At 52.1% G+C, this 18,477-nt stretch overlaps 3 protein-coding genes across 5 annotated transcripts; all 3 read right to left on the bottom strand.

Moving 5' to 3' along the window:
* Window positions 1-2,290: 2,290 nt before the first annotated feature.
* On the bottom strand, window positions 2,291-8,939 carry LOC1271994 (protein wings apart-like). Its single transcript, XM_310856.6, has 4 exons — window positions 6,397-8,939; window positions 3,757-3,990; window positions 3,611-3,676; window positions 2,291-3,524 (listed from the first exon to the last, which is right to left on the bottom strand). The coding sequence occupies exons 1-4, from the start codon at window positions 8,713-8,715 to the stop codon at window positions 3,351-3,353; spliced, it is 2,793 nt and encodes a 930-aa protein (XP_310856.6). The 5' UTR covers window positions 8,716-8,939; the 3' UTR covers window positions 2,291-3,350.
* Window positions 8,940-11,716: 2,777 nt separating this feature from the next.
* On the bottom strand, window positions 11,717-14,773 carry LOC1271995 (uncharacterized protein F54F2.9). Its single transcript, XM_310857.6, has 3 exons — window positions 14,040-14,773; window positions 13,749-13,975; window positions 11,717-13,671 (listed from the first exon to the last, which is right to left on the bottom strand). The coding sequence occupies exons 1-3, from the start codon at window positions 14,511-14,513 to the stop codon at window positions 12,762-12,764; spliced, it is 1,611 nt and encodes a 536-aa protein (XP_310857.6). The 5' UTR covers window positions 14,514-14,773; the 3' UTR covers window positions 11,717-12,761.
* A 1,712-nt stretch (window positions 14,774-16,485) lies between these two features.
* On the bottom strand, window positions 16,486-18,326 carry LOC1271996 (protein stunted). 3 transcript variants are annotated; one of them, XM_003436910.2, is made up of 5 exons: window positions 18,004-18,167; window positions 17,840-17,915; window positions 17,584-17,714; window positions 16,830-16,881; window positions 16,486-16,556 (listed from the first exon to the last, which is right to left on the bottom strand). In XM_003436910.2, the coding sequence occupies exons 2-4, from the start codon at window positions 17,866-17,868 to the stop codon at window positions 16,871-16,873; spliced, it is 171 nt and encodes a 56-aa protein (XP_003436958.1). In that variant the 5' UTR covers window positions 17,869-17,915; window positions 18,004-18,167; the 3' UTR covers window positions 16,486-16,556; window positions 16,830-16,870. The 3 variants fall into 3 exon arrangements, with proteins under 3 accessions (XP_003436958.1, XP_310858.5, XP_003436956.1); XM_310858.6 differs by lacking the exon at window positions 16,830-16,881 and having other exon boundaries at window positions 18,004-18,326; XM_003436908.2 differs by lacking the exon at window positions 16,830-16,881 and having other exon boundaries at window positions 17,840-18,016.
* Between the last annotated feature and the right edge of the window lie 151 nt (window positions 18,327-18,477).

The raw sequence follows: 18,477 nt of genomic DNA, 5'->3' as shown, positions 1-18,477 counted from the left end.
ATGTTACTGGGCGAAGATTTTGATTTTGTAGCAATTATTTTGCATGTTGCATTTTGACAAACGGTTTATGAAATTAGTAAAATTAGCTGAAAAGATTTTGAAATCCTCCGTACCTCCGAATTAGCGTATAAAAGGTACCGCGTATCTAGGGGAATACTAGTAGTATTTTATTCACTTACTGTCAATATAATTGGACAATTTCATATTTTCTTTCTTTTTTTTTATGGTGTAACTGACATTTGGGTTTTTATGTTGCAAGTATTGTAAACATGCGCACGATGTATTATGTTATTTCTCATAATTTAAGCGAAAAGTGTTTTTTTTAAATAATATCAATTACTTTTTACGCAGTACAATGTAGATTCAAAGAATGATTCTAAAACATTTTCCTTAACACCTCATTAATGCATCGTGATCATTATTTCTCAACCGTGCAACCCCAACCACGTTCGACACACCTGGAGCTAGTGTCTTCGTGCGCGCACTACACCACTACTAATTCCCACCGTTGCACGAAGAACCCCCCTCCCCCCTCAATCTCTTGGCCGCTTCGGCAATGCAATGCAGCCACGCTGGAAAGAGCTTGATTTTGCGATCGAGCGCAAAGCCCCGTCGCGCTTGTATGCGTCGGCCCAGTGGCGCTAAACCCTCCGCCCCAAAACGGGGCAACGCACCTCGCTAACCGGTGGGAAGTACCCAGCCAGCAGGCTAATTTCTGAAAGCAATAAAATTTAAACTGTTTCACGCCGCTAATTTTATTATGTTTTGCAATCAAGCAGAAACGGAAAAGGGTACAGTTACAGTTCGATTAACTTTTCGGGCGTTAGTTTTCACTGTGGGGCGGCGGCCGTTGGTGCTTTCGCTAGCGATCGCTTTCGTGGGAGTGGGGGGGGGGGTGATTTTTGTTGTAATTGGTGGGTGCCACCGTTTTCGTGGCAACCTTGAGCACCGGTGCCAGCCCAACTCCTGCGCCCAACTGTGCGCTCACGCTTTCCACACTTTCCAGCGCGGTCGCATAGGCGGCAGCACACGTCACCATCATCCCGAATTACATTGACCGGTTGGACCGACGGATTGGCAAATGGGAAATAAGAAGAAGAAGGCGATGTAGGCGAAAAGGAAACAGGAAAAAGTGGTAGGCAAAAGTTCGCTTTCAACCATTTTGCTTTGCGTCTTAAAATATAATCACAACATGATAATGCTGTTAAACATTTACAAGAAAGTGTAATTAAAAACGCTTTTTTGTCCGTTTCTCTTTTTCCATAAACATACTTTTACAATGAACGCGCAACAAATCCAAGATACAGATGTGTATCGTTTGCCCTGATCGTTTCCGTCCGAGGACAACAAAAGCACACTACAGCCGGGATGCTCCCGTGTTGACTTGCTGGTCTAATGGTGAACGCGTTGGCTACCACAGCGTCGAGACTCGGTTCAGATCCCAGAAAAGGCTGTGATTGAATTAATGGTGACTACGTTTGATTGACTTTATATGACTACGTTTTGATTCCAAAATAAGTCTTGTTACGGAAAAGACCAAAATAACAAAACTACTGGTTGGGTTGGCTGGTGGCTGGCATTGAAGGAAAGATAATGTAAAAAAAAAAATTAACATTGATTGACGGCTGCTAAAAGCTGCCGCAGCGGCACTTTGTGGGCGTACACATCATCACACCTCCACCACACACACACACACACACTTCCTCATCATGATGAATCAGGTGTGTAAATAAAGAAGAGGAGAGTGTTGTCACTACCACTTCACCCAACCACAACCGCCGCCCGCGCTGTTGTATACCGTCTCTCTTTGTGTCCATCCCGCCAACCTTTACTGCCGATGCTTATCAACTTCCGAGGTAGCATTTTAAAGCATCGGCACAAATTGGGTGAACTGTTATCGTAATTATTGACCGAGTAAAAGGTTAGCGCACACACACACACACAGACATAAATCGCATATCTTATCGTTCTATGGAGATAAGAAAAAATATGTGTGTGCTAAATGTAAGTGTCACCGGCTAGTCACCACAGAAAAAAGGGGTGTAAAATGTCATCGTCAAAACAGGAGACAGCAGTGCTCCGTTTCGTAATTTTTTCTTCGGTTTTTTTTTTTTTTTTGGTGTGTGAGATCGATTGAATGAATTTGGACGCCAGCCCCGCTTGTTGTTTGCTTGTTTAGGAATATATTTTTCCGAGCAATAGGTACGCATTTCGCAGGCCAGCACCACCTCGGGCTGTATCCACCTGTGTATCCTTTTTTTTAATGTTTATCTCCTTCTCCTTTTTGTCCCTATCTCTCTCTCTCTCTCTCTCTCTCTCTCTCTCTCTCTCTTTCTCTATCTATCACACCCTATCTAGTTCCTCCACGTCACACAAAATGTCTGGCCACGACTGGCTTCCGGGACAGTGGGCAGCGCAGCAACCCTTGTTTTTACGGCCAACAAAAAAAGGGGGGGGGGGAAGGAGTATTAAGATAATGATTAAGATAATGCGGTCTAGTATGAAAGTCGATAAGTCGTATTACATTACGTTTGAGCAAAAAAAAAAAAAAAAAAAACACAGCTAGTGATGCTAGTAGTAGCAGTACGGATTATCACTATGTACAATAAACGCTTGCAGGCCCCTTCCCGTTTTGTTTGTGTGTGTTAAATAGATATACAGAAAAGATAGCAAAAAAAAAAACACAGAACTAAACCTGCTATTTGAGGATGAATGGGAACCTTACTAACATGTGTATGTATGTGTGTGTGTTTGCGTAAAATAATAATAAAAAGTTATATTTGTTTAAATAGTGTGCCTACAACGTGCTGACTGCGGGAGGATGACAGAAAGCTAACTGAATGTCGCTTTTTTGAGCGCACAAAATATTCTTTTAATAATATGTATGTTTGTGCATGTGTCTGTGTGTGTGTGTGTGTGTGTAGGAGAAAAGAAAAGAAGGAAGTACACCAGGGACACACTAATCACTTAACGAACAAAACCCGCTACATGCTACAGACGACAAACTACTAAGTAACGAAATAAGGGGGACCGTGTCCATTTTTCCTGTTGTTCGGCTCCTTCCAGCCCGACGTGGTCATGCGTGTCTATCAATAATAAACCCACTCATACACACACACACACGCGCGCGCACCTAAAACATGAAGCTTCTCCTTAGCTACTATCATACTCTGACTCTGCCACTGTCCTCCGTTTACCCTGCTCAGCTCCTTCGTCGGCCTGCTTATAAAGTGCTTTGGGGAGCGATAGCGCCCTCTCGGGGGAAAAAACGCTCGGAGGCTCCCTCTGTGTGTGTGTGTAATGTGGTACTGATAAAATTGTAACACCCCCTCCCAAAAAAAAACCCCCGCTCAGCAGTTGTGACACTTGACCAGCCCGACCTCGTCACAGTTCATGCACTTGAGGGCGACGAATTCGGCGGTGAAGTGGTTCCGGTGGATCGACTTCTTCGAGCCGCCGCAGGACGGGCACGGCAGCAACCGGTACCCGCCGCACACCTTGCACATGTACGGCGACTCCAGACACTGAAACAAGCAGCAGAGAAAAGAAGAGGAGGCACCGTTAATTTTGCGTTCTGCGCTGCGCGTTACGCAGCGTTACGGTGCGTTACCTTGTACGGTTTCAGCATTTTGCGCAGCTCGCCGCTCTCGTTCAGCCGCTCGATACATTCGGCGTCCTGCGGGGGAGTTTAGTGACGTTAGTGACCGAGCGAAATGCGAGTTCCCATAGCCCCCTTCGTCCTCGATTGCAACTTACCCCGATGTGCTGACCGTCCACAAACACCTGCGGTATGTTGATCGTGTCCGACTGCATCCGCTCCCGGATCTCCTGCTGGTACTCGCTGCTCATGAAGATGTCCCGCTCCTCGAACTTGACCAGCAGCGTGCGCAGGATCTGCTTCACGTTCGCGCACTTGGTGTACGTTTCCCGCACGATGCCCATGCTGGTGCTGTACACGACCACCTTGCCCGCCTCCTTGTCCTTGTAGTTCTGAGTGCAACAAAAAAAAAAAACAAAAAAAAAACATGTCATGTGGATTAGTTTTAGTAGTTCAGCACGAGCGTGGAACAGGAAGCAGGAGTGCAGAATGCGATGGCACACATACTGGTTGGATGGCATACTTTAGTCTACCGGTTCGGGGCCCCCGGGGCGGTCCGGGCACATGACACACATCCGGTCCGGAAGCGCCCGCTGCATCCAGTTGCAAGCGACCAAGCGACGAAACCCCGCTTGCAACCGAAGGCTCCCCACAAGGAGGAAACGTCAAGAGCAGTTCCGAGCGGGTTGCAGCAGGACCAAAATTGGGTCATCGCACCGAGTAGGTCAGTGCCGAGGCCAGCTGCCAGCGGTCAAGGCGAAAGCAAAGGAACAAAACAAAAAAAAAAAAAAAAAAAGATCCGGTTTTGTCAACGAGCGCGGCTGTCCCGGGTGTAAAACCGGTTCCACCAGGCCGCTCCAAAAGGCACCGTTATGGGGCAGTTTGCCGCCTTTTTGTGTGTGTGGTGGCCTACTAACTTGCTTGCCCCAGTTGGCTCACCCAGGGGGGAGCCGTCCCGAACAAACACAACAAACGAAAGACTCGTCGCTTGCTGCCCCCGGGATTGCGAAGATGTCTCTGGGCGGAGAAGAGGTTACTTGCATCAAGTACTGCACACTAGTGATGGGTTTAGTTGGCAAAACTCCGGAGACGACTCCGATACGACTCCAACAATTTCGGAGCATTATCCGGAGGTGTCCGAAGGTGGAGTCGTTGAAGTCGTTCAGAGTCCTCCGGAGTCGTCCAGAGTCGCCCGGAGCCTCCCGGAGTCGTCCAGAGTCGCTCGGAGTTGTCCGGATGTCCTAAATCATCCGGAGTCATCCAGAGTCGTCCGTAGACGTCCGGTGTCCGAGTCGTCCGTAGTCTCTAGAGTCGTCCAGAGTCGTCCGGAGTCGTCCAGAGTCGTCCGGAGACATCGAGAGTCGTCCGGAATCCGACAGAACCTTCGAAACAAAGGCCTGTAAACGAAGTGCACGTACAAAGTTTAAGACAACATAAATAAAAGAAACGAAATGAAATCCCTAATCACAAGCACATTGTACCGGACGACTCCCACCGACTCGGGACGAATCTGAATCCCACCAACTCCCACTCCGGGCGACTCCGGATGATTCCGGACAGCTCCAAACGACTCTAGACTTCTCCAAACTACTCGGGACGGCTCCAGGCGACTCCAGACAACTTTGACTCCGAGTGGAACTAAGAATTGCCGTAGTCGGATCAGAGTCGTGGTTGCGCTCCAGAGAGCACCTCACTGCTGCGCACTATCATCAAGCCAGGATCAACTCGTTTCTCGATGGCTCTGTTTTGGAGCATCCAATTAACGATGATGGCGTGATGCCCAACACACAACACACTTAAGTTTAAAACACACACATCATAACGCCTTTCTCCTGGGACGAGCAGGCAATTGATGAGGATACTGGCCTCGATTACTCCTGGCATGGAGGGGGGAGAGTTGGATGACATAAAGCGGGCAACCCCCTGAGGCGGGCGGCTTAGTCCATTGGCCGGGTCGTCCAACCGCCAATCGGTGGTGGCGTGTTTGATTAACATACACGACGTAAGTGGCCAACTCCACCCCCCCCCCCCCCCCCCCCACTCCATTTTGTAGTTGCTCGGACGATCGGACTTGCCGGGTGAGTTGCCGTGCTCAGCGGTGCGCTTGTCTGGAAAATGTGGGCCGCCTAAAGATTGGTAATGCTGGCGAAAGGTGGCATTTTTCGTTTGACCACCAGGTGTTTGTTTGTGTGCTGAAAAGGAAAAGTGAAGCGCGTTTGCGGGCGATCGATTTCCCAACCTGACCTGCTGCGAGATAACGCATGCTGCAGATCACACACACACACACACACATAAAGGGGCAAATCACTTTCAATTGTTGCAAAACAAAAACGTCGTGTAGCGTGCTGCACAATGGGAGGCCGTTTTTTTTTGGGGTGCTGGAATTAGCGTACATAATTGCGTAATGCGAGAAAAGGTGCAAACGACGAACCCCGCCCCCCATACCTGTTATCGCAGCTTGAAGCAATTGCTGCAATGAGGCTGGGACTGGCACCAATGCAATTGTGTTTCTGCCAATGATGATGGGGGATGATGGCGCACCGCCGTCGTGAAAATTCGCGCTCGTGAGCTAATCACGTGTGAAAGATGTGGAGGTGCCGTGTGCTTCCCAATTTGCTGCGATTACCCCCCCCCCCCCCACACACACACACACACACAAAGGCGGACGAGCAGTCATCTAATTAAGTGCGAAATAGCACGCCCAACCCAGGGTTCCACCAGTAAAATAATAGAAAAAAGAGAGAGAAAAAATCCCTCCACGGAAGCAAGCGACGAACCCGCATCGACCATCCCCTTACCTTCATGCCGGTCTGCTGCATCTGGAGAAAGGTGGCGATCCCGTTGCGGACCCGGTTCTTGACGCCCCGCACCGTGCCCTTGTTGCTGCGGATCGTCGACGTGCCGTTGCTGAGGTCGCGCAGCCCGGCGAAGCTCTCGTCGTCGTCGTCGGCGGCGGCGGTGGCCGCCCCGGCCGACGGTCCGGGCCGGGTGTCCGGCGAGCCGGGCCGGGTCGCGCCCTGCTGCTCGCCCGCCGCCCGCTCGTTCAGATGAAACTTGTAGTACCGGTCGCTCTCGAACTGATTGCTGCGGACGCTCTCGGCGGTGTGCGAGCTGGCCGAGCAGCTGCTCGGCGCCCGCTCATTGATTGGGTGGTGGTGGTGGTGGTGGTGCAGCAACGGCAGGTTGCTGGACGGCTGTTGATCGGGTTGATCGTGGCGCACCGCCCGGCCCGCCTCGAGGCTGTTGATTTTGTCCATCAGTAGCGTGCGGGTGGTGGTGGTGCTGCTGGCGGCGACGGCCGCCGCCGCCGCTGCCGCCGACGCGAAGCTGTTCAGATCGAGCGGCCCCCCGGACCGCTGCCCACCATGATGGGTCACCGGCGGCGGTGGCAGGCGGGCCACCTTCCGCTCCTCGTCCTCGTCGGGTTCGTCGTCTGCGTCCGCGGCGGCGTCGTCGTCGTCGTCGTCGGTGCAGTACACCTTGGGCCGGCTGCCCCGTATTGCGGCGAGCAGCGAGTCGGGCAGGGCCGGACCGCCACCGGTCCGCTTCGCTAGCACCGCTAGCTGCTGTCCTTCCTCCTCTTCCTCCGCCTCTGCCGCCGCCACCACCACCAGGCTCGACTGGAGCTGCTCGAAGTTGAGCGAATCGCAGCTCAGGCACGATTCCGACCCGTCACTATCGGTCGCCGAGATGAGACTTGCTGCGTGCTGGTGCTGGGCCGTCCGCCCCGTGTCGTAACCGTCGACCGTCTGCTCCGCGTTCTGTCTGTTGCGGGCCGTCTCCTGCTGCTGGTGCTGGAGCCGCTGCTCGTGTTGGTGCGCCACGCTGATAACGCTATCCGGCCCGTTGTCGTCGTCGTCGTTATCAACCCCCGATACCGGTGGTGGCGGTGCTGCTGCTGCTGCGAGCGGTGGCGTCGGTGGTGCCGATACCGGCGGCGGTGGTGTCACTGCCGGCCGCACCATATCGCCCCCGTCCGCGAGGCTTTTCTTTATCGCGCCGGACGACGCGCGCAACCGTTGCGACATCTTTTTCGGCAGCGGCGGCGGCGTCAGCTCGATATCGCTGCAGGTGCCACTGTCGAGCATATCGCTCGGCGAGCACTGGCCGCTCGAGCCGCCGCTCGAGCCGCCGGTCGAGCCGCCGGCCGACCGGGCCGCCATGTAGTAGACGTACGGGGCACCGTCCAGGTCGGCCGGCTCGTGCCGCTTCTTCTGCACCATCGCGGCGGTGCTGGTCGGTGGTTCCGGCGGGTCGGGCGATGCGACGCGCACCAGCGTCCGATCCTCGAACGTGACCGTCACCAGCACGGTGGAGGAGGAGGAGGTGGTGGAGGAGGAGGAGGAGGAGGAGGAGGAGGAGGAGGAGGAAGAGGATGGCCGGGGTGGTGGTGGCTGTGAGTCCGGCACGACCGACACGACCGTTACACTCTGCGCCGGACACTTGCTGCTGCTGCTGTTGTTGTTGTTGCAGTCCTCCTGCCCTTCCTCGCCCTCACACTTCACACACTTTTCTTCTTCGTCCTTCACTAGCGAATCGTCCTGCGCCGGCTCCTCCTGCTCGTCTGCCGGGACAATCTGTATGCGCACCACGTTGTCGCAGTGGCCGAGCGGCGTTGCCTCTGGAGCGCACGTTTGCGCACCGCGTACGTACACGATCTGTTGCGCACCGCTGCACGGAGCCGTTGACGCACCGACGACGTTCGTGCCGAGAGTGTTGTGGTTCTCCGCCGGCTGGTCGGGCGCAGGCCCGGTCGGCCCCAGCGCTGCAGCGGCTGCAGGGGCAAGTGCCGTTATGAGCCCGCCCTGCTCCTGCCCGTCCCCGCCCGACGGTGGCGTCGCGGCTGGCTCGCAGCAGTGGGAACGTTCCCCGACCGGCGGTGGCGATGGTGGGGGGGACTGTTCGCTCGCGCCGTTCACCCCGCTAGCGCCATTCTGCAACTTCTCCTCCCGCTGCTGCACCACCACCTCCTCCTCCTGCTGCTGCGCCTGCTCGGCATATACCGTTGCTTGCGGGAGGCATGGTTTTTCTAGCCGCAGCAGCACCAGGGGCGGCTCCTGGGGCTCCTGGGGCGGCTGCTCTTGCTCGGCGGCGGCGACGGAGGCTGCCGACTCCATCTGCTGTTTTTGTTGTTGTTGTTGTTGTTGTTGCTGTTGGTTTCTTGCACCGTTCGTTCTGCTTCTTCGCGTCTCACTCACACACACACGCGCGCGCGCGCGCTCGTCTTTGTGTAAGCTGATTGTAGCCTTCTTTTCACCCTTCTCTCGTGTGTGAGTGTGTGCTTTCTTTCTTTCTTTCTTTCGTACTTTCTTTCCAACTGGAAAGGGAGGTATGAGCTGATGGGGGGAAGGAGGGGGGGGGACGTGGTTGGTTTTTTCTGCACCCCTTCTCGGAGAGCTGGTTAGGAGGGGGAGGGGGATGAAGTAGCGCCGCGAGTTTAACCACCTGTGAAAAACAATTTAAGCAGAAACAGAGTGTGTGTGAGAGAGAGAGAGAGAGAGAGAGAGAGAGAGAGAGAGAGAAAAAGCGAGAAAATGAAAAAAATAAGTCGATTGCGCGGTAAATCAAGGCGAAAGCGCGTGTGTGTGACCGAGAGAAAGAAAAAGAGAGATAGAGAGGGAGATAGAGAGAGAGAGAGAGAGAGAAATGGTTTTGCATCTCTCTTTCACCTTCACACACACACACACACATACGTGAACCTCTCTCTCCATCCTTCCCTCTTCCTCCCTCCTAACCCCCCCCCCCCCACCCCTCGAAAAGACATATGTTAGGCCTTTCTTCTTCACCTGTTCTCTCGTCGGGCTCCGCTTTATGGGAGGCTTTTGTAAGCGGCAGAAGCAACCAGAAACGGGAGATTCGGGAAGCTTCCTCACTCTTCCCCCTCCCCCTTCTTACTCCCCCCCCCCCCCCTCATATTTCCTTCACAGCGGGCGCATCTTGTGCGCCACGAACCACCACCGTGCTATGTGGAGCAGCCGGATCAAGAATCTATCTAGCAATGGAGGTGCCGGGGAAGCGAGGGGAGGCGGAGTGATACGTGCGCGAGCATGTACGCGTGTGGTTTGGCGCTGCGGTGGCAGAGCGTAAGAAGAGAAAGTATGTTACGCCCGGGCGTACGCGGCAGGCGCAACGGCTCGAATGAAACAATTTTGAGCCACAAAACTAACCCCACTGTGAACGGGGGAGAGGGGGCGAAGGGGGGGGGGGGGGAAGACGATTGGTAAGAAAACAGAAACTTCCCCGTGTGCCCTCCAAAATAACGCGTGCGATAATAATAATAATAATAATAATAATAATAATAACAACAATAGCAATAATCAATGGGAAGCAACAGAATGTGGCAAAATGCCTTCCGCTTCGCTGCGAAAAAAATAAACCACACACGCAGGCACACAGATACGTGCTAGCCGAGCGGATCGATTCCAGATGGTGCAGCACAAGAAATAGCAGCAGATATAGAAATAGAAATTAAAAACTCCCTTCCTTCCGTCCGTTTTCCTTCCACCTAAACTATTGCTGGGGAGAGGGAGGAGGGGGGGGGGGGGGAGTGTAAGGGATGTGGAGAGGTGAACAGGGGGTTTACGGGGTACGGTGAACTCCGAAACTGCGGACTTCGGAGCGGCCCCACGGGACCCAAGTCAGCGGACCAGCGTGTGATTTTCCCGGAACAGGCCACGAACCCCCCCCTCCAGGCGAAGGGAAGAACTGAGGGAATCGCTGCGGAAACATTGAACTGTTGTGTTGCTGCATACAAAGTTAAAGTTTCTGCAACGAACAGGAAAAAAAACACACACACACATGGCCACGAAAGTTTGGAATCCAGCTGGGCGAAAACCGGGACGGGAGAAGAGGGATGAGGAGCGGGGTGGAGGGGGGGGGGTATTTGGAACCCACTGGAGGTCGTTGATTGATTTTCCACCCTTCCTCCCGTATCGCCCAGTTCCGAGGGGGAAACAAACCGGATCCAGTGTCCAGTTTTTCCACCCCTTTTTTGGGAAATGGGAAATGGCGGTGAGAGGGGGGGTGGATTGGTGGTGCACAAACTTTCAAACTTCTTTCAAATCCCGCAAAGGACGCACGAATGCCTGGCGAGGCTCCCCAGGAACCGGCCATCAACACGCCTCCCCCCCCCCCCCCCCTCCCCTTTTCTTCACCCACCCATATGTGTTCTCCTTTTGTAAGGGCCGGTTTTACCTGTTTTTTGTTTTAGTTTTTGTTGTTGTTTTATGCACCAGATATGCACCAGATAAGTCTGGGAGGGGGGGAGGGGGTGTAGGGAGGGTTGGGGGAGGTCGAGGAGGGGGTTGCACTTTCTAGATCTCGCGCACTGCACTGCACTGGCTGTGGGTTGGGCTGAGACCCCACGCTCGAGGTTCGATACGGTCAAACGGGGCAGGGGTGAGGGCGGGGGGGTGAGGGGGGCTCGTTTGCACTGACTTTGGTCTGATTCAATGGGCCCTTGTTTTTGGGGGAAGGTTCCGTTTTCTCGCCTCTGCCCCAACACACACACACACACATACACACACACTAGTGTCACCCACCTGGATCCGGGAAATTTTCCTGCGGAGAGGTGGTGATGTTGGTGGACCGGAATCGATCGGCAAAATCGGAATTGCAGCAACCACACCGCAGGGGATCCACACTGTTGAACGAACTTTCCACTAACGAGGGTTCAAAGGGATGACCGGCCCCGGTAAAGCGGGGGGGGGGAGGGTTGTGGGGGTTGGAACACGGTGGTCACCGATCAGGGCAGTCGCGGTGCTAAACCCGACACCAGCGCCGCGACACCTAAGCTCCCTAAGGTGGGGTTCGTCGTCTAGTCGCGTGTGCGTGGTTGGCGGCGTGGTTGGCGCAGCCCGTACTGCTGGTCGCACTGTCAAAAAAGCTCGGCCCGGGTGCGCGACTTGTTTGCAGTGAAATGTGGCGTGGTGAAAAGCTGGAGCAAGTGAAACGTTGGCCTCCACCTTCCGCTGCCCGACTCACGACTCCGAGCCCGGCGAGCGAGCGAGCGAGCGACGAGACCCCGAATCGACGGGGTGCCACAATACACACACACACACACGCGAGCGAGCGCGCGCCCGACTATACAACAAAAAAGAAAGCGTACCAGCTACCCCATTCACACTGCGAACGTCTTTATTTTGAAGGAACCAAGCGGGAGGGCGAGGCTTTTTTACTTCTTTTTTTTTTTTTTGGCAGTGCCAGAAATTTTGGCAGGCCCGGTAAGCGCCCGAAAGCGAGACGGAAGTGGCCGCACGCATCTTCTGTCTCCGAATGTGTTGTTGTTGTTGTTGTTGTTATATTGCGGGCTTTTCCATTTCTTTTCTATCGCATGTGTGTTGCTTTTGATAAGAAGAGGTTGCGCGCGTGTGTGTGTGTGTGTGCGCGCACACGTTCATTAGGCTCCGTTTGATGCGTCCCGCAAATCCACCCCCAAAGGGGGACCATCCATGGGGGTTCATCGCTTCGCCTCTCGTTGAAGTCTTTCGTCTACGCGTTTCTAGAAGGCACGTGCGCAACAATTAAACCCAGTTTAATGAGCGGGGTGCGGGATAGAATTGAAAAAAAAATGAAGAGACGAGGGGGGATGGGGGGGGGGGGGAGAGGGGTCAGGGAGGCATGGGGAAGAAAGTTAGAAAGCATAAAGCGCAGCATAGAATCAATAAATCACACACGTTCTAAAGCAATCCCCAAGGCTTGCTTGTTAAAACGTCCCGAATCGACATGGCGTAACGAACGCAGGGGTGCGTGCTGTATCATCATTCACCCCACACCTCCCAACCCTACTCGACCCTCGTATGTTACATCATTGAATTAAAATGATGTTTTCTGAAGAAAAACACGAACGCACGGCGTTATTTTTTTTTTGTTCGTTAATGTTCTCTCTCACACACAAACACACACGTTCAAGCACACGCTTGAGCGATGCTTTCTTTTATTCTAACGGCCGTCTTTACCCCCCTCCCCAAACAATAACAATCTAGAACAGATATTCACACAGCGACGGCAAGGAGGGGAGCAATTAAAAAAGGAAGAACAGCAAAAAAAAAAAAAAAATACGAAACGTCGTCAGTTCTCCAGGGGTGCGTGCTCTTTGTGCCTGCTTTTGCTTTTCCCGCCGCACGTCGTCCCAAGTATCGCACGCGCGTACGCGGCAGCACGTTCATATCTCCTCCGGCTCGTCCGACATGTCCGAATCGTCCGAGTAGCTGTAGTACGCTTTCGCTTTCTTGCGCTCCCGCCGCTTGCTCTTTGCCTGGCTCTTGCCGCCGGTCGGTGCTGGTGGTGGTGGAGCTGCTCCGTCATCTTCATTATCATCATCGCCACCGTCATCCTGCTGCTTGGGCGGGTCCTGCTTGGGCGGTGCAGCGTCATCCGCCGCCGGCTCATCCGCGGCCGCCGCACTCTTCTGCTTCTTCACCAGCTCGACCAGATACTTGTAGCGGGCGACGCACTCCTCCTTCGACTTGCCCGGCACGCTGTTCGCGATCTTCTGCCAGCGGTCGTAGTTGGCCGACTTCGGGTACTTCTGGATGGCGACCTCGAGCGCCTGCTGCTGCTGCTGCGTCCAGGTGCTGCCGCTCGCTGCCAGCTCGCCGCCGCCGGCGGTATCGCGCGTTTTCGTCTTCACCTTGGCGGCGACCGGCGCGCCCGACGAGCCTCCGCTCTCGTCCCCCCGCGCACCCTCCGACTGGTGGGGCAACCGGTAGCCGCACTCCTTCATCTTGGCCGCCATGTACGTGATCTCCTCGACGCTGCGCTGCATCAGCTCGGCTATCAGCTCCCACCGGTTGCTCGTACCGCCCGGGTACTTCTTGACCAGCCGCACCAGCTCGACCAGATCGTCCTCCGTCCACAGCCCGCCGGACTGGGGCAGGGGCGCGGCGGTGCTGGTGCTTGCCCCTTCCGCCGGCTGGCCCGGCTTGTGGATGCGCTGGCTGTACGCGGCCAGCTCTTCGTCCGTCTTTTCCGGCACCACCATCTTCTTGGAGCGTTTGCGCAGGATGCGGTTCTCCTTGTCCTTTGCCCGCTGCTCCTCGAGCGATGCCTGCAGCTCGATCTCTTCCTTCTCGCTGAAAGCGAAAAAAAAAGAAAAACAATTCAAAAATTACGCTTTGCTCAAATTGACCCGAGTGGCCCGCTCACTCACCGTTGCAGCTCCTCTTCCCGCTGCTTCTTCTGCTCCGAGTACAGCGCGAACAGGTGCCGAATGGCGCCGGGCGTCCCCGTCACCGTGCACCACAGCCACACCGGTATCTGGCAGGGCAGCGTGTTTTTCATGCTCGGCAGGGGAATTTCGTTGATCAGCTCCTCCAGCTGCACGTTCGTTTGCTTTTTCTTGTTCAGCTTCTTCAGCTTGCTGCCCACGATTTGTTCCTGCAAAAGCAAATTCGTTCCTTAATACCGAATTGTCCACCGTTTTTTTTTTGCGGACGCTTACCGCCGTATACTTCTTCTCGAAGTAGGCCGCCCACGCGACAAAGTACTGCATCACCGTGATCACCACGAACAGGATGGCGGCACTCTCGGCCATGCCCATCTTCCGGACGTGCCGGTAGTAGTACAGCGCCGATTTCCAGTTCGGCATGCCCTCCTTCAGCACCTTGTCGTACTTTTCCCGCCGGCCCGGATCCTTCAGCACCTCGTACACGGACACGAGATTGCGGAAGCGTATGTTCGCGTCCTCCGCATCGCTCTTGTCCGGGTGCAGCACGACCGACAGCGTGCGGAACGCGCGCTTGATCTCGGCCAGCGTCGCCGTCTGGTTGATGTTTAGCAGCGTGTAGAAGTTTTCGTTCACCTCCTCGACCAGATCGAACAGCTCCATGTCCTCCGAGCCCCAGCCGTGGGCCACGGTCGGCGGGACGGCGACGAGCAGGACGGCCGCAAGCAGCAGGAGCTGCCCCGGTCCCATCTTTGTTTCGGTGTTGGAGCCGCTAACAAAACAACGGAAGCGATGTGCAGCCGAACTTTCGCTTTCTGGGGGCGGCCCTGGCCAACCCAAACCCGCGTCGCGTATGTGGACTCTTCACGGAGGCGAACCTTTAACCCCCCCGCCTGCAATTGTTTATACGTCACCTTTGCTTACGAATGCGACACACGCACGCACACGCACACAGTGGCGTTTGTTGACGGCTGGCATCGACCGGGCAGTAGCTTCGGGTAACAATGCGCTTTTTATAGCAAACTGTCAAACACACTCCGTTTCGCTCGCTCTATCGAGGTCCGTACAGAAACGATCTGATGAAAAATGTAGCTGTTTTTGAAACACAATATTTTTGGAACCATTTTACTGTTGCATTTGACCACTGCACGCGTTGAGAATGAAATATTAGAGGAAGCGTCCCTCAAAGTTTGCGTTTTCCGAAACTCCAGTTTTGTTGTGCGTGACAAGTACCAAAGCCAACTAGATTTCCCTGTTTTCAATTGCTGTGGGAAGATTTTTTCACAAAAAGGAAAAAATGGAATTACAGTGGAGCGCAGTTCATTCGGGTACCTTGTATCCGGCTGTGCGTTTATCCTTGCTGTTGAAAAATGAACGTTCAATTCAAAGAAGGCATGATCCTCAGCACGCAATGCCTATTTGAAATATATATTTGAAAAAAGTGGTTATCAGAGCACATTGTCATTTTCTCATTGGTCATTCCAATATTCTCAAAGGAAAAACATGAAGGTAATAGATAATGCCTAGATTTTACCAAAACACAAAATAAATAAAAAAAAGAGGAATTTGTGATAAAATATATAGTTAGACGCATTATCCATATTATTCGAGTATCCGGGCGAGGTCCCGATGAGCCTGGACAAACGGCGCTACACTGTAGAGGTTCCGATATAGGTTCAGTATCAGTTCCAGAACCGGTATGGGATCAGTAGCTGTTCCAGAACCGGTATGGGTTCAGTATCAGCTCCAATAATGGTATGGATTCATGATCGGTTTCAGGGCAGCTGTGGGTTCATGGTAGGTTCCAGGAACGGCTTTGGTTCATGATCGGTTCCAAGACTGGTATGGGTTTATGATAGGTTCTAGGATCGGTATGAGTTCTAGGACCGGTATGACCAGTATTGGTTCCACGACCGGTATGAGTTTAGTATTGGTTCCTGGACCGGCATTAGGTTATGTCCAGTTCTTGAATCAGAAAAGGTGATGTATTGGAGTCAGGATCAGTACGGGTTTGGTTTTGGTTTTCGGGTGTCTTAAGGGATCGTCATAAGCTCCTCATTTTAATTGGGTTTCGAGACCATTACTTTTGGCATACTCTTTACAGTAAAGTGTATCTTTGAAAAGTAGTTGCGTAGCCCTGTAACTTGGCCAAATTAACTAGTATAAGAACAAATTCTCAATAATTTTCTCTTTCTTTATAGTTCCGACCCACTCGCGAAGAAGTAATCAATCTTCAAATCAGGTTGTTACTGAGAATTTGTTTTAGACGATAGGTAAAGCTCTGTCCGTTGGTGAATTTAACTCGATATTTGATCTAGTTTTTTTTAACTCCTTTCTTCTTGATCACATTCATCTGAAATTGTACAAATAATAGTTGTTTGTGAATTTAAACAGTAATCAATGCATCGTATGATACACGGGTGTGCAATCAAGTGATCGAATTGATGAAACATTTATCTACAATTCTCTATACAAACCATATTCTTTAATGAAATTAACCGAGCAAGATATCGCACATAAACTGAACTTAATTTAAAATTGACCGTTTTTCAATCCGTTTTTGGAATATAAACCAGTGCGCACCAGCTGCACCAGCCCCATTTTCTTTCCACCGAAATCAACTCCACACGTGTGATGGTTTTTTTTTTTGAATCAGCGATCTGATGACTTCACATGATTTATTTCGTTCACTAGCAGCATTTTAAAAGATGTTCTCTCTCTCTTTATATCTCTCTCGCCCTCCGCACCGAACATGCCGACCAAACGACTCTACACTTTACTCGGTGATAGCCTCTGTGGATTGTGGATGAAAGAAGTTAAAAAAGGAAACCCAATCAGTAAATGTTTCTAAACAATGCTTTAGTAAATCATGCTTCACACAACACACACACACTCGGCATACAAAACTCTTAAACTTCGTCAAAAGAAAAGGGGTTAATAATTGTTAGTTTAGGGCGGAAGGCAAACACAATCGAACGGCGTTAGTTGTTCATTTTGTTTAGCTTTTCACAAATCAAATTCAGAACGCCAACGCAATGCAAACCGAGACACTCCTAGCAAACTTACGACCGCGTTCATCGGGTAAACAAACGGAAGCAGAAAACTTATCATTTCTCATCTGCAAAACATAACGGAAGGGATTATTGAAGGGGGGCACGAATGCGATTGCACTTATTGGGTTGAATGAGACAAGCGGAGCCGTTCCGTCTCAACCGGAAATCGGAGGGTTAGATTTTCAAAATCAGATGTGTTGTCCAACAGGATTAAATCTTTGCGGTACCACCAAGCTGATGGCGCTGCATTATAAATTAAAAAAATGGACAAAAAGGCGGTCTTAAATACAAGAAGGAAGAGTACAAAAGGGAAAAGATTTGAATATTTAACTTAAAATAGGAAAAACAAGCTTCCAACGCTTGATGCTAATAAGAAAACTGAATCTTTCAACCATCACATCGTTTCCTACTCGTTAATTGAACAATTGCTTCCTATAAAGAACATTCATGATAGAGAAGAACGACGAACTGGAGATTTGTTTAACTAATAAAATACAATCTACAATCAAAGCATTTCGATCCAGCCCCAAATATGAGCCGTTGCACATCATGTGCGTGAACGAAAACGTTCAAATCTGTTGCTATTAATAGCCCGAAAAGAGGCATCCACAACCACCTCCAAATGATGCAACAGGAGACACCGGCCACCAAAGGGCCAGAAACCCCGAAATCCTCTGGAGCAGGTTGACGACCGCGTTTGCTTGCGGGACACCTTACGGACACTACGCAACACTCCCCGCTGCTGCCAAACACGCTTCTCTACTTACTTTCCGGCTTGCCGTTCTGCCACTTGGTGAACTTGATGTGCGAGTCATCGCGCCGGACCGCCTGAGCCCGCAGTTCCGGCTTCAGCGCCTTCCGGAGCAGCCGGGCGGCAATGTTGGAGTAGTTAATGTAGCTAAAAAGGCGAACAAAAAAACGGCAAAACAATTAGCACAACTCGGTTACATAACAATGGTTGCCCGAGCGCACACACACTCAAGAGGGGCAGCCGCCGTCCCTCTGCCTGTGCCACAAACTCACTTCAATCCAGCAGCTCTCCATGCGGCCATTTTGGTGCTAAGAAGGTGGCGCGGTGCGGGGGGTTTCAAAAAAACGTCTGCAATGAAAAGTGGACACTCAGCAAAGCGGCCGGAATAGTTGGTGCAGATTTTGAGCCGCAAGGGGGAAACAACAAGGCTACCTACCGCTGTTATCGAAGTGACGGAAAGTGACGGCCAGAAGTGTCTATGTGTGTCTGTGTGTGTGTCTGTGTTTGCGCAATGTGCGCCTTGCGACGGTCGGGTACGGGGCCCACTTCTGACAGCTGTCATGCGAATGACACAATCAGACAGATTCAAATCGCTTTCATTGTCACTTTTTACATGAAATTTCACACAAAATGCTTAGTTAAGTAGTTTAAAAACGATTCTGATAATTTGGGAGTGTTTGTTAACGAATTAATAATTATTTTTACGTTGAAATTGCACGTCTACATAGTTCCAAGGTTGATGGAAGCACTCGAAGGAAGCATCTGTCAGCTACCAACCTTACCATGCATGTGCATTTGTTAGTAGTGGTGGGAGCTCGGAATCGGACCTAGCCGATGTTCGGAATAGAAAAATTTCATTTTGAAATCGGGACATTTCGGATTTGGAAATTTCGGAATCGTCGGAATCGTC

The sequence above is a fragment of the Anopheles gambiae genome, chromosome X, assembly GCF_943734735.2.
Source record: "Anopheles gambiae chromosome X, idAnoGambNW_F1_1, whole genome shotgun sequence".
Lineage (NCBI taxonomy): Eukaryota > Metazoa > Arthropoda > Insecta > Diptera > Culicidae > Anopheles > Anopheles gambiae.
Note: the sequence above shows the minus strand (reverse complement) of the source record. Positions and strands in the feature narration are given on the sequence as shown.